The 15,113-nt window shown below is 39.9% G+C and overlaps 1 protein-coding gene across 1 annotated transcript in view; it reads left to right on the top strand.

The window, feature by feature from the left end:
* The first annotated feature begins 2,223 nt into the window (after positions 1-2,223).
* Positions 2,224-15,113, top strand: part of LOC134867416 (low-density lipoprotein receptor-related protein 1B-like) — a 265,089-nt gene continuing 252,199 nt past the window's right edge. The window contains 1 exon segment of the mRNA XM_063887959.1: positions 2,224-2,351. Within this exon segment, the coding sequence (XP_063744029.1) occupies positions 2,261-2,351 (91 nt within the window). The 5' untranslated portion in view covers positions 2,224-2,260.

Below are 15,113 nucleotides of genomic sequence, written 5' to 3'. Positions count from 1 at the left end.
CAAGGGTTTGATTAAAATATGGCTCCTCCAATCAACTGCCAAGTATTTGTTTAGTGCCAGCTTATTTCCATAATGGGTTCTCAGATGGTTCTGTGTAAGGTTAATACATTGCAAAACAAACATTTTAATTTCATGTAATCAGAATTGTGAATCATTCAAATTAAGTGTATTAGTTTAAGGTTTATGTCATGACTGTTTTCCGCAGAAAGTGGATAAAAACAAAGAAGATTGAGGCTAATTTTTAATAATATGCCATCCAGACTTTGAAATAGACCTTTGGAAAAATTGAGCTTTTCAAAAGATTCACTCATTTAGTATTTTGGACTGTCAGGAACTCTTAATCCAACTCTTTTTAAGTTTGTTGATGTATATGCCACATTTCTTTCAGCTAGCACTGCTGGTGGTCAGTTTTTCCTGGCAAACATTTTAAGACTGGTGAGCCTTTTTCATTTAAAAATAATTTTATGATCAAGAAATATCTCTTTTACATGTCAATGCATACTTACAGTACTGCATGATTGTAATAATTGCCTTCTCGTTAGCGCAGCACCATGCTTTTGTTGCTCCTTTATCTAAACTGCAAGAACATCTCAAGTGGACTGCAACAGTTCACACAAATGACATTTATCACAGCAGTTCCCCTCTTCTAAATCAGAGGGCTTCCAACTTTTCTCGCTGTGCTTCTGTTATTTTGTTTACCCCTTTCAAAGATAAGCACTTACAAGGTAGCAACACAATTGCTACCAATTATTCTTCAGGCAGTCTTTTCACCTGAGCTTTATGGCAACAGAAAACGACTGCCTGTATACAAATTGGCAGTTACTCCATGAACCTCTGGTGCATTAGGCCAAAGCACTGTTAACATATAAAAGCTCCAAAGTGACCACAGCTTCTCCGACGGATCAATAAACCTCATGGTCTGGTATTTAGGAGGGCTGTTTGAAAACGTTGCCATGTAGTAGAGCGTTGCCTGTTTTATATAATTGTAATTCAAATAAAAAAAAAAGCCAACTAATTGTAGTTCTCTGTGTAGCTCAGTTCCTAACGACAAGGCTTGGATAGTTGCTGGTTCAAGTCCAAGTAAGAACCAGTGTGTGGACTGGCACCTTGAGAGGGGCCACATTTTCTCCTGGGTTCTACCAAGGTGCTGTTGAACAAGGCAAAATACCCCTAAACTCTAATAGCTGTTAACTGCTTTTAATAAAAAGACAGGTTAAATGCAGTCTTGATATCACTGTGTATTAGATGACGAGATTGTAATTGTTATACTTTAGGCGACAGTTTTGGGTGTCCTTGACATCTGGGCTTTCTGAAGTAGTCAGGAATTCCCAACAGATGTAATTTTCTTTGGCAGTAGTGGTGGCAGTAACTCAGTTCATAAGGACATGGCTTGAAGGGTCGCAGGTTCAAGACCCAGAAAGGACAAAATAACAGTGTTTAAACTTGTAATTGGAAAATGGACGATTTGCCTACTAGGCATGCCGAGTTGCCAATGAGCAAAGCGCTTGACCCCCAAACTACTTGACAACTACTCATAACACCAGGATAGGTAATCGGCAGTCTAAATCTGACTGTGTGTGCAATAGTGGAATCCTCAATTTCTTCTTCTATGGATGAGTTCTGGGTTGTCCTTGACATGACAGTAACATTTGCCCACCTTGTTAGAAAGATTCAGGTTAAAAGCTAAATCTGTATCATATGGTTTAGTTGCACTTTACATGATACTGGATTCAGTTTTTAACAGTTCGAGACAATGGTGAGAGCAGAGCACTCTCCATTCTTTGACTTTTTCTTCTTTTTTTTTTTGACTAACCCCTGCCTCCCTCCAAATCACCTCCCCGGATTTCAGTCTGACACCCACTTCACTGACTGCACAGCTAACCAATATGATGAATCTCAGGCAAGCTGCGCAACCTTGATGGCGTTTAATCATTGAGAAACAGACAGGAAACGTACTCATTCTTTATCCTCCTACATTCCCCTACCCCGCCTTCCCCTCCCTTGCCCCTCTGACTCTCATCTCTCCTGCCGTCTCCGGTGCGTCTGTTCAGCTGCACAGAGCGGCGGTGTGCATGTGTCGCGGAGCGGGAGGAGCGCTGCACTGTTCTGCGCACCGGTTCCGCTGGACATCACCGTATTACGGCGCTACGACAACCGGGTGGTGGTGGTGGTGGTGGAGGGGGAGACTGGACCCCGGACCGGGAGCAGGAGCAGGACCAGGAGAAGCACCGTGGCTCTTTATAGCCCGCTCTCCGAAAACATGTCCGAGTTTTTCCTACTCGTCTTTCTAGCCCTGTTCTCGGGATTATTTCCGTGCGCCGAGCCCTCGACGGTGTCGGGCGAGGAGAAAGGTAAGGATCACCGGGCCGTCGGGGATGCGCAGTCCGAGGGAAACTTGACACAACGGGGCCGTTTTATAGTGCAGTCTGGGCTTGTTACAGGCACCAAATGTGCAGCTGCTGGATGTTAAAATCTATCTTTAAAAGCTACAATTCGTGCAAGGTAAAGAGTGTGAAATTGCTCGTCATTATTTTTCTTGTCCAGTGTGGGATGATACACTGGAAGTCTGTATCTCTCCTGCTGTCAACCAGGATGTTAAAATGTTGCGTTATAATGCCAGGCAGCGGACAAATCCCAAATAACGACACCACCTTAATTGGCACACATTGAACTTGCCCTGCGCATTTAACACAGCTTTGCATTTTTATTGCATTTTCAGGAACATTATGGGCTGTTGAGAGCCAGCATAGAATCAGTGTCGCTGACTGCAGGTGGGTAGCAGCACTATCCTACAGTGCAGCAGGTGAAAATATCCCCCTTGCCTAAGTGTGTTTTGTCCCTCACCCAGAGTAGCTTGTGTTTCTGCCCCGGGGAGCATCACAGCGTCTGATGGAGACGCAGTTGGTAGGACTATAGTTCTGCGGGGACAATTCTAGATCTTCGGTGCTGTGTGCAATCTTAACAGTGATGTCTGGGAAGTCGTTTATGAGCAGCACATTGACTGTTGCACGTCGGAAATTTAATTTTGTCACTAATTTACAGCATATCTGTATGCCTGAGTTCTGTCTCGCAGGATTTTCACATTTAGAACGCTTCCTTCTGGTGCCCTATGGGATCATTTGAGGGCATAGTCAACCAAACTGTCTTCACCTAGTTGTTTTATTTGCAGCAATAAGATCGAGTTATGTTACCCAATATCTTAGATTTCTATAAGCACCGAGAGTTATTTATTGAAAGTATCAGAGTTTTAAGTTTTATGACCATGTGTTTTCTCAATGTAGAAAATTCAGTTGTTAACAATGATGGAAATGCACATTTTTGCTGAAATAATAATTTCTTTGCTAATACTTCAACTTCTTTTGCTGTGGCCGTTACATTTTTAGGGCTGACCTTTGGGTTTAGACATGCTAAATTATGGGAAAGGTGCATACTGTACTTGCTCCATAGTATCATTCCGATAAGCAAGTACAGTATACTTGCCGTGACAGGAAGCAGATGTATCTATAACAACTTGAATGAATGCTGTTGTGGAGCATAGTATTTCCATAAGCTGACCTCAAAGTCACAGCTCCCTCACTTTTTCGTCCTCCAGCATAGCAATGACTGTTGATATATGTTTGGTTGTTTGTGAGACTGTCCCAAATGCAACACAGCGTGGAAAACTGGGGCTTGGGAGTTCGCCTGGCAATCACAGTAGGCGAGAGAAACACGGTTTACCTCTTCCTGTGCATGAAATGAAAAGATCAATTTGTCTCTTGAAGTCCCTGAGGATGTCCATGCTCTATGAGGAGTAGTGATGGTTGTGGGGGGGTGGAGAAAACACACATCTGACATTTTCATAGACTGCTGAAGTTTGTTCATGAGCTTTGCAGCACTGCGCTTGATTTATGTAAATGGGATTAAAGTTAAGAATGTGACATTGGATTGTCACGTATGGGCCAGTAGGATGATATTTAAATTTGGAACAGTTAATCTGGGATAATATATTCAGACACACGCGCAGATCTGAAAGTAACATTGGGACCTAGGTCTTTGTCTGCGAGCTGATGGCGTCCTGCTCCTCTGCTTCTGGAACGAGAATAAATGAAAGCTCTCGAAGCCGTGTCTAAATGGACACTAATGATGATAGCATTTCTTATTTCTTCCAACACCAAAGCTGGTTGTTAGCCTAATTAGTCCAAAATTAATTTGCTTTGTGGTAGCAGCGGTGTTCTGTTGAATGCCAAGTACTGGTTTTCCATTTCAATTCCGAAGCTCTTTTACTGAATGGCGTTTTTCCTCTTTAAAATGCTTGTCCCACTCCTTATCTATTTTGTCCATCTAACATTGAGAAGGCTGGCCTGTCCGCCATGGCAGGACGCTGCTGATCCCACAAAGACAGGCTATAGAACTTCACACACTCCAGACTGCTGCCTGTTTATGCAATAAAAATACATTAAAAAAAAAAAGGTTTTAAACTTCACTATGTTTGATCTCAGTCAGTGACCGTGCCAGATAAGCATCACTTAGCACAAACAGCTCAAGGTTGTTTGAAATGTATACCCCGTTTAAAAAGATGATTGTATAGTGGAAGACACAGATAGGTCCATGCACTAATACAGGGAAGGCGGCCTTTAGGAGCTAATTAAGTGAGATAGTGAGATAGTATCGCCGGAGTGCATGCAAGTGCCTGTGTATGTCAGTGTCTGGAAAGGCCAGCAAAAAATCAAAGTGATGGAGAGGTGTGTGTGTGCTGTATGTTGACCGGTGGGGATAAACACATAAAGGTTTTCCTGGTTTTAAACCCTTAAACTTAGTTTCCTTCCTTTTTAGGGTTTTCAAATTGAGCTTTTTACTCATAAAAAGTGCAAGGAGGCAACACATGCCTAAATAGTTACTGCATAGGATCATAGCATATGATTTATACAGAGCATTGTGTGATCTTAGTATGCCCTTACATCTGGGATTTTATCACTCATTGTAATTAATTTATTAATTGTGTGAAATACATTTTCTTGGAAATGACTTTCATTTTGTAGTCTTTTAACTGTTATTCATTCATCAACACATGAATGGATTTTGTAAACATGAAAAATGCAACGTTTAGTTATATATTCTATTTAAAAAAAAAACATTGACCTTGATGATAATGAGGGTTATCTCTTCTCTTGAGCCCTACACTTCTGAACAGATAGCCTCAGGTTGTGTTATGGAAATTGTGAGTTTTTGTGGTACTCGACCCATACAAGGGAGAAGAAGTCAGGATATTTCTGAGCCTGTGCTGCTTCGATTTGGACCGCTCTTTTAAAATCTGTCCCTTGAGTCCTCTCTAACTTTTATGGAAGTGCATCACTAACGTACTGCTTTAAGTCAGAGAGCCTGGAGGGAGAGGAGGGTGAATAAAGCTCCAGGATAAACTTTAGGCTATAGCATTTATGTTCTTTCCTCTGCTATGTGGTGTACAGCATATTACATTTCCCAGATAAATATGTTATTAGGAAGTGTACAGAAGTAGTACACATGGTGAGTTAACTGATGTTTTACTTGTTACCCAAAGCTGTCTTGTGAATGTTATATTTTTTAAAATATAGGGTTATTTTGTAATCCAATAGGCTTAATTTAATTCCAGTAATGATATTGCACAAAATGTTTGTTATTTCTTAGGCATAACATCATTCTTTAACAAATGCCCCATTTTTATGCATCATCATAATGTCACACATTCAGTCCGTTAAAACTGTCCTAATTGCGTTGAATGATGGTGAATCAAAGCCAGTGTGTTGGTGTTACAGCACCTGGCATCATGCCACAGTTCGAGGAATTTGGGCATTAATAATCTCTGACATCTGCACAATGACTATCTATAACTCTGCTTTCTTGGTGCTGCTGAGTTAAATAAATGTTCACTCTACTTAATGTCACCATTGTATCCTTACTCGTTATACTCGTAATAAATGGCTTGGAAGCAGGAAATTGGTCACTAAATTGCAGTTGGACATGATACACTATAACCAAATGGAGATTATGTAAATCACTTGCCTTTTGGCAACATTAAACGAAAAATGCTTACTGTTCTTGATGATCCTGAGGCCCTTCTATGACATGCAGCCTACACTGAGTTGGCGTTATAGGAGAAATGCTGGGCAGTGTCTAGTGGTTGACCTTCAAAGGTTGGACTGATCTCTGTTTTCATAGCTGTTTCTCATCTTTTTTCTGGGAAGCATGGACTTAAAATGAGACCACCAGCTGTGAGACCTCCTTTGTAGTTCACCTTTCTGTCCACTGCCCACATCCACATCCTTTCTGACACGTAAGTAAAAGTGTCTACCTCAGCAATAGGTGATCCTCGGGGCGGAAGGTGGTCTGGTAAGCTGTCTTCACCCAGTGATTGGGGATACCACATGTAAATTCCAGTTGAAGCTGGTTTGGAAAGAGAAAATAAAGTCAAGGTTTAGGAAGAGGCAAAGTAAAGGGTGGTTCTCCTAGGTGGTGAAGCACGGCAAAGGAAAACTTGTGAAGTGGGCACTGGTTGCTGTTGTTTTTGGCATTCACGTCCCTGACTTAAGGTGCTTTTTAATTGCCCATTTCTTCACAAGTTAGACTTGAATGGAAAACCAGTCATCATAGTAGCCTGTACCGTCTTGAGAAGGTCAGCTTCAGTTTGTATATGCGCACATTAAGACTGTCCATCAAACCTCAATGTTTAGTTTTCCCCTTAGAAGTACTTCAAACATCATACTCTGGGTTCTTCGGGTGTGTGTGAGCCAAGAGCTTATGCAGCATTTTCCGCAGAATTGCAATCAGTTTTTACAAGCCACGAAAAGGCATCAGAACAGCTGACACATCTATGCAGTGATGTCAGCTAAGTGTTGCTGTCATTGAGCTCTTACATCCATCTCGGGGCAGAGGTGACGGTAAGCAATGAGATGTTGGTGTTGCTGGGCTGCCTCCTTTAGAATTATGTTATTGAATGAAGCCATTGGATTTTCATAGTTTCTCCTTTTTATTATCACCTCTTACAATCGTAATGGGTTACAATTGAATCAGTAATGGATTGGCTGGCGGTGTAAAAAGCCATTGGCTGTAAATTGACTTGTGGCATTGATTACCAATAGTAGGAGGAACTACATTTTTGACCCTTATGGTCGATTTGTGTTGATGTTTTGTGCAGACTTAATTATCTTGGTGGCATGGGGATCAGATTTTTTCTGAAATGTTACATCATTTAAGAAATAAATAATGAATCTATAAGTCTTCATTCGGAGGAGAGCCCCATCTTGCAGGAGTTGACTCCCAGAACTAAGCTTGACTGTAAAGTGAAATTGCTGCTTGATACAAAAAAAAAAGTGCAGATAAATTATTAACGCAGGAAAGCATAACTGTTTTATTGCCAAATATGCTAATGAAAATGGGGCTCATAACGGCAGTGGTGAGATAAACCACTCCTTTCACAAGTTAAGTATGAGGTCATTAGCGGGAGATGGATAAGATAGAAGGCATCGTAAAAATGATGTATGTAACTGTGATGCTGTGTGTCTTTTTTTTTAACTGGTGAACAAAACCTTTGCTCATGCACAAGCAAGACCATCTGTTATAACTTTTACTGTGTATTTTTTATGGCACAGAGTTGTTCGGAGTGGCCTGCCTGGATAGTAAAGGTTAAAGTTAGTATGCAACTGGGTGAAAAAAAGTATTTCTGTCAGTTTGAAAGGGTGAACTGCTGGCTGTAAGACGGCAGCACCCTGAGGAGATGCCCCCTTCACAACAGTGTGTGCGCAGCATGTGCTGACATCCAATGCTACATCAGTGGAGCCTTGTAGATTGGACTGTTGCTTCTACCTAGTTCCTCCATTCTGCCTGCACACGCCCAGAGGTTTTGCAACTGTAGCCTTCACTTTGTTTACTTAGCTTTTGACCAGTCAGCTAACATATGGTAGTACCAGAACACTTAGGAAGTCCGGCTTTCCTGGAGAGGTTTGCGTTCCTATGGGAATAGGTAGTGTTGAGTATATACACATTTTGGGGGACCATTAACCTCACTATTTTATAGTTCAACCTCAAACTGTTTTTCTCTACTGTACTTCATTAAAGTACCCAGCCCAAGCAGTGTGAAAAGGGAAGCCAATGCAGAAGTGCCTTTAATCTGTGTTTTCTTTAATAGCCATTAGTAGTAAGATTGTATGGAAGTCTATATGAAACTACCCTTATTCTCTCTTGGTTTTTCACTAAAAATGAATCCAATATCTTTATTATCTACATTGCTAGTTTCGAGTCAGCATGATAGTTTTCTAAATTGTTCTTCTATTGAGAGTGACATAGACAGCGAAGGAGGTTATGCTTAATGCTTTAGCGACATGATGCTATCAAAGTGTTTTGGTCCTGGAACTTTAACCCTTTCACTCTGTTTCACTTCATGAAAGTTAAATGTAACTTTTTCGTAGCTTTAAAATGTCTTTGTCAGTGTTCGGTTCCAAAACACTATGACGTTAACAGCCAGAACGGCAAACTTGAGGCCTTCAAAAACTGTAGTAGCCAAACAAAATCGGTGATGTCACGTAAACCATGTCTACTTCTTGTATAGTGTATGCTCAAAACAGACTAGAAAAATTACGAGAAATGTATTATTAGTATCATGAGCTGTTGAACGTTTCTTATTCCATGAGTGAGGTGGTGAAGACGTAGCCATACCCTGAGGCAGCATTTCACCCTGCATGAAGAGTTTACTCATTGTTGTATGAAGAAGCTGTAATATTTCTTGGCAACCCTCACATCCAAATATTAAACCGGCATACTGAGTTCCCCTTGTTAATGTACAAGCCAGCATACGCTGAGCCTATGCATCAGACACAACAACAAGCTTCTCCCTGATTAATACTTTAAGATTTGATTCATCTCTTTGTGTGGGCAGAGAACATTTCCTGCTTGTGTCTATAGCAGACACAGCACAATTTAATTTAGGTGAATAGACTGGTGGAGGCTCTGCTGTGTTGCAACACTACTTGATTTAAAGTAATCAGCTCAGGAAATTTCTGCAGGAAAACAAAAACCTCATTGGTGACCTGCTATAATTGGCTAGCCAAATGATGAACAAAAGTCACATGTTCGGGCAAACTGGCCACTGCAGGCGCATCATGACCAATCTGCAGGTCAGGAGTGCTGGTGTCGAGCCCCGAGTGGCAACGGTGGTGGCCAGAGGGCCAGAGTGAGGGCTGCTGAAGCCTGGCTGGGGACTCTCTCTCCCAGCTGCCACCTGGCACCGACCGAAGGCTCAGGGCTCCATCATGCAGACTTGGCCCAGAAAAGCAGAACAGGGGAGGGATTCATCCATCCCCCAACAAGCTTCATTCAGCAGACGAACCTAGGGCCAGTTGGTGATGCTATGCTGTGTCCTTCTTAAAAGAAAAATTGGCACACAGCAATTAAGAAATATTGAGCCTTCGGGTTGTTTCACTTTAATGTACACCTATGTAATAATCCATATTTTCTCTTATGTATTTAAACATAAAATGTATTTGCATTAATCGCAGCATGGAGGTTATTTCCTCTTTAGCCTGATTTGCTTTTCAGTCTTTCTCACAAGCCATTGCCTTTTTAAAGAGCTTTTGTATACTTCAGATAATAACCAGAAGATTAATACACAGAACAAAATGATCTTTAATGAAAATTGTATACAGCATTTACAAAAGGCATGCATCATTAAGGGTTTCTTTGGTATCAGGCTCGCCAAAGGCAAACTTTCTCTTGTACGAACGGTAAATATTGAACACGATGCAAACAGACAGGTGAACACAAACTAAGCTTTTCTGTAAATAAATGTCTTTGCTCTCACTGTAATGTAGATGGCTTCCCTTGCAGAGCTTTCTGTAGCCCAGTCCAGTTAGATAAAGGAGAGAAGGGGGGAAATATTGGCATCATTTTAACGCCTGTGTGTAAAGCAACGAGTGGCTACATCAGATGGGCATCCAGTCTATTGTCAACCTCTCTGGGCTGCACTAAGAATATCTACCACTCTGATTCTTACAATATCAATTTGGAGGAGAAAGCCTCGGTCCATGTCCGAGCCTGACGGTGCACGGAAAGAGGTTTTTCGGCCTAAAATATTTTTCGAGATTGCAACTGGGGATGAATAATTTAATGCACTCACATGGCATAGTGCATGAATTGAAAATAAAAGATGAAACACCACTGCTGCCCCTACTTACACCTGCAGCAGGCGCGCTATTCACTCTCAACAGCTGTGATATATCTGGCCCACAAGGTATTGAGTTCAGTCATGTGGCAGCGCAATCGCAGAGTTACTTTGTGTTAAAATTAGATTGCCAAATACATCACCACCAGCTGTCATCAATCTGATTCAGTATGATTCCCTAACATGTTTCCGAGCTGCTATTGATCTCTGCTCCACGCCACCCTCCCTTTTCACGCGGTGTTGGATTGGGAGTCCTATTAACTGCCTTCCCATCAATCACAGTTCACCCATGTTTGTTTGTAAAAGTCTTTGATACGATTAGAGCTCCCGCGCCTCATGCTTCTGGGTTTTCAACCCCGTTCCATTTCTTGTGTTGGCTGATTTGAAATGCGTGCAGTTGCTCCCCTTTTTGCTTTAGTGATGTGCATCAAACATGTCGGCTGTCAAAGGTATCTCTCAGTGGTCAATGCCTGATAAGCGCCACTTGTTACAGAAACAGCCCTTGCCAAGAAGAAAACACTGGAGAAATAAAAACCCCATTGGATTTACTGAGATGTGATATGTTTCTCTAAGAGAGTACATTCTCATGATTGCTTTTGTTGTCTTGGACGGTCAACAATGGAACTCCACATGTTGTTTTATTTTTTAAGAATAATTGGAGTTGTGTCACCCCTTTATTGAGTTTCTTACTTTTTTTTCCATTTAATGCCAACTCGACTACTTTTACATGCATACGTTATGATATTGCACACTTCCGGCCATACTTAATTCATTTGTATTTAATTCCATTTTAAAAACTTTTCCAATGAGTTTTCTGATTCAGGCAAGAAAAGTAAATTACACATAAATAATAAGAAGCCAGCAACACCTTGTGTTAGGATTGCCAAAGAGAGCTACAGTCAAGCTATTATTCTACTCACTGTATCCCGAAACAAATGTTATCCTTGGTGAAAAAACACTTTCATTTATTTCCCTACTCTCACTGCCCAATCCATACCAGAAACACGATCCGTACAGAAACTCGATTTGTTCTGCACATGTGCACAAAAGCAGTTACTTCCTTGTGGAAAATGCCATTATCATAGTTTGTTTTGTCTTAAAATTTATTGAACAGTTTCATCAACAACATCCAATAGAAATCAATATGAAAAAAAAATAGAAACATGTGCATACAAAAGACAGGAACTAACATATCCAAACTGACAAGAAACAAGTATAAATCAATACAAAATACTAATATAATATCAAACTGAGGGAATTACAAATACATATTAATAAAATATGTATGTAGGTATATGTTCTGTGTTAATGAAGGACAAATAAGCTACATATTTTAGACTTTCTTTACTAAAACATTTATTTAACAAAAAAAACATTTGAATCTCCTATAATCATTACTAGTCAAACCAAAGATAACTAATATTCTATTTAAATCCCCAAAAACTGCCGTAAATTGCTTCGACAACCTTCAGTCAGAATCATGAGTAGTAGCGGTATAATCACCTATGTATGAGTATGCGTACGTATCGGTTAGTGACAACTTTAAAACTCTCTTGTTGAAGAAGGGGCAAACTGCACACACCAGTAGACATGAACGTTTGTATTCAACAATATAATAGCCTCGCAGTTAGATTATATGTAGGTGTAACACTATGTGATTCAGGAAAAATATAATTTAATGGGAGGATATCCAGCATAAAAGCGGGTAAAGACATGTAGCCTTTGGTGTTCACCTTTTTGCATTTCTAGCAATGAAAAGTTGAAAAAAACAGTTTTATTGCAAAAAACAACAAAGCGTTGAACTAAATGTAGGTGAATGATTGCCGTGCAAACTCATAATCAGCAACAAAGATAACTTTTCTGCGGCAGGATGTATACCTTGCAAAAAATGAAAGGGAACCTTGGTTATGGGGAGCTGCTCGTCATGGTTTATTATAGAATTTCTTTGAAGATATTAAACTGGAACATAACTCTTAAATATTTTAATGTATATCCCAGCTGCATATTGCAAGTCATTAATCAATTATGTTGATGTAACCATATCAAAACTCTCCATTCCATATAAAAAATATGCTGTAGTCATGTTATCTGTCATGAAAACAGACTATAATCAACCATTGTGACATCATAACTGCTCTGTTGCGTAGTGATTGGATTGAGCTTTGTGCACACCAACTGTTGCAAAAACAGCCAAGGAAGCAGGAAGTATAATAACAATTATGACTGCTTCTTAGTAGATCTGTATCAAGAATGTGTTGATCTGGCTTCCACATTTCATAAGGTTACCTTTAATGTGTTATTTCAGTATACCAGCCTACTACAGTATGCACTAAAGTAAAAGGCAGGAAAACTTATGGAGGTTTTAGCAGCCTGTCACAGTCTAACGCACAATCACACTCTCCTTCACACCCAGGGGCAATTTAAGGGTTCCACTTTACCAGATTTGCATTTATTTAGACTTGGTAGGAAACCTGAACCACTTGAAAATATCAAAAGAGTTCAAATTTGCACAAAAAAATACTTTTTTCAAGATAAGTGTGGCTTCCACACTTATTTTGAAAAAACCTGGACCTAAGTGAAGTTAAATATAAAATATAAGAAATCTAACAAATGCTAAATAAATGTCAGTGTAGGATCTGCAGCCATCTGTGTGTGTTTAATGCAGCCGTGCATGAGTGTGTTAATATGTGTGACGTGTGTAGCAGTAATCAGGTGCAAATTGTACTTCATGCAGTGGGAGGTGGCTAATCAATGGTAGAAAATGCTCAAGTAAAGGTCACACCAGGATAGTGTTCAACTATTGGAAACACATTAGCCCACAGACAGCATGAGATAATGGATTATGGGAAAAGTTTATCTGAGGCCATGACAAATTTTCTCGAAAAATGTGTTATAAAAACGAGGCTGTTGTTGGTACAATTTCATAGCTTTGGAACAAACTATACTTAATAATATTCACATACCTTTTAGCCTTGGCGAATCAGTGATGGGTTGGTAATTAACTACCTAATCAAAATCCCTGTACAACAGCAAGCATTATACTGTTGTTGCTCTTTTCAAACATCTTTAATTACGGTTGAGGGCTAACATTTGTGCGCGGGGTGACCGAACATTGTTTACACATTGACTCGGTTTATGTAATCCGACACATGCAAAGGGTTCGTCTTTAGCGGCGGTGCTTGTGAGGTTAATACCGTGTGACCGATAGTCTGACATTAAACTGACTCAGCAAAGGCTTATGTTATTGTTTTAATATGCTGTCTGTTCCCCTCTCTCTTTCCCTCTTTCATGTTCTTCTCTTTTCATTCCAGTTCAACAATTCCAGTTGGGTAAAAATCAGAGGCATAATTCTAGGAAATCAGATTTTGCAGCGGAACAAAAGGCAGTCCTAGTAGAGGTCTTTTGAGGGGCGGAAGAAAGCGACAAAATGCTGTGCGGAAATGTTTAATCCTTGTCAACTGATGGAAACCTCAATAATGCATCCCTCCATGCTGGATTGACATTTATGTTAATGCGCATTATGCATGCCCGCTTGTTCGAAGCAACAGATTGCACCAGAGTTGTTGTGGCGGAATAGGTGTTGTCACTGTTTGTTTGCTTGCATTTGAAATAGCAGTTTGAAGTGTGTCCCACATTGATGTACAAACTGCAGTTTCTGTAGAGTTTTCTTTTCTGATTTGGTGTTGGATGAATGTCAGTTTGGATTGTTCAAACCCTTGAAGCCAAAGACTATGTTGTATATGTCCCAGTAGAGAAATCGCATCTGTTCTGATCATTAGAGAATCACTCCATCCTCATTAACCATGAAAAACCAACAGAGAAAATTTGGAGTACTTTACTATAAAGAAGCGTGATAAGCATCACAATTATACAGTCAAGCTTGACATAACTGTGTCAGTTTCCCTTAGAGGCTTTTGTGCTTTTTTTTTTCTCTGCATGATGCACTTCATCATTGTTAAATAGTGTTAGAAAGATGCATGAACCCAATCCTAACCCTGCCAACAGCACAACATCTCCACTAAGAATCAATCATCGACCTCAGTTACCACTTATATTTATCTACTAATTCAATTCAATAGTTATATACTGTAGTGTACATTAAAGACACAGATACATACTACGTATGTTTACCTACATACCAATGATCTTCTATATACATACACATGTATACACACATTTACCTACTAGCTACACATATACACATATATGTGTACATTTAATACATACACACGTCTTTTCAATGTAGGATTCAAACAAGGTCGTAATAATACAAACTCAAAATAATTAAAAGAAAGATGAAAAAGAGGAAAATAAAGCAGACAAAAAAACCCCCCATTCATACAAGTCCCTATACAGATTACAATACCATTTATTTTCATCCTATTTTTATATCAATTTATAAAAAAACAAAAAACAGTCTTTCTTTTCCCTTTCTTGTATTGTAGAAATAGACAGTAGCTATTGTTTAGTTTGTGTTGTCTGCTAATAAAATAATTCTTAATTAGTCCATTCCACATACTAACAGCGATAATCGATTAGCTAGATATGTGATTCAATAGTGTTTCGGTTGGGCTTTCTACAAAAAGTGTTGTATAGTTTGCCTAGTTGTGAACTTGCTGATTTTAATTTGGAATTTCTTGAAAGTTAAAGTAGCCTGACATACAGTATACAAATGTAGGTGTGCGAGCTCAGATTAGATCAAAGCATATCATTTAAATGTATAAAACATGAGACAAACATTGAGTAGCTGTTTTAGAGTCGGTGCCAGAGAAAACTCCCATCTGCAATGTGTGTGGACACGTGGCAGGGAAGGTGAGAGGCCCTGTGCGAACTTGATGTGTGAACGTTGATCGCTGCCATGAATGCTCATGAAGTTCAACACAGAGAGCCAGTTCAAGTTGAAGGGCACGTTTCTTTATCCAGTTTGAAGCATTGGGAAGTCATT

The sequence above is a fragment of the Eleginops maclovinus genome, chromosome 7 (genome assembly GCF_036324505.1).
Source record: "Eleginops maclovinus isolate JMC-PN-2008 ecotype Puerto Natales chromosome 7, JC_Emac_rtc_rv5, whole genome shotgun sequence".
In the NCBI taxonomy this organism is placed as follows: Eukaryota; Metazoa; Chordata; class Actinopteri; order Perciformes; family Eleginopidae; genus Eleginops; species Eleginops maclovinus.
This window is presented reverse-complemented; position numbering and strand designations above follow the sequence as displayed.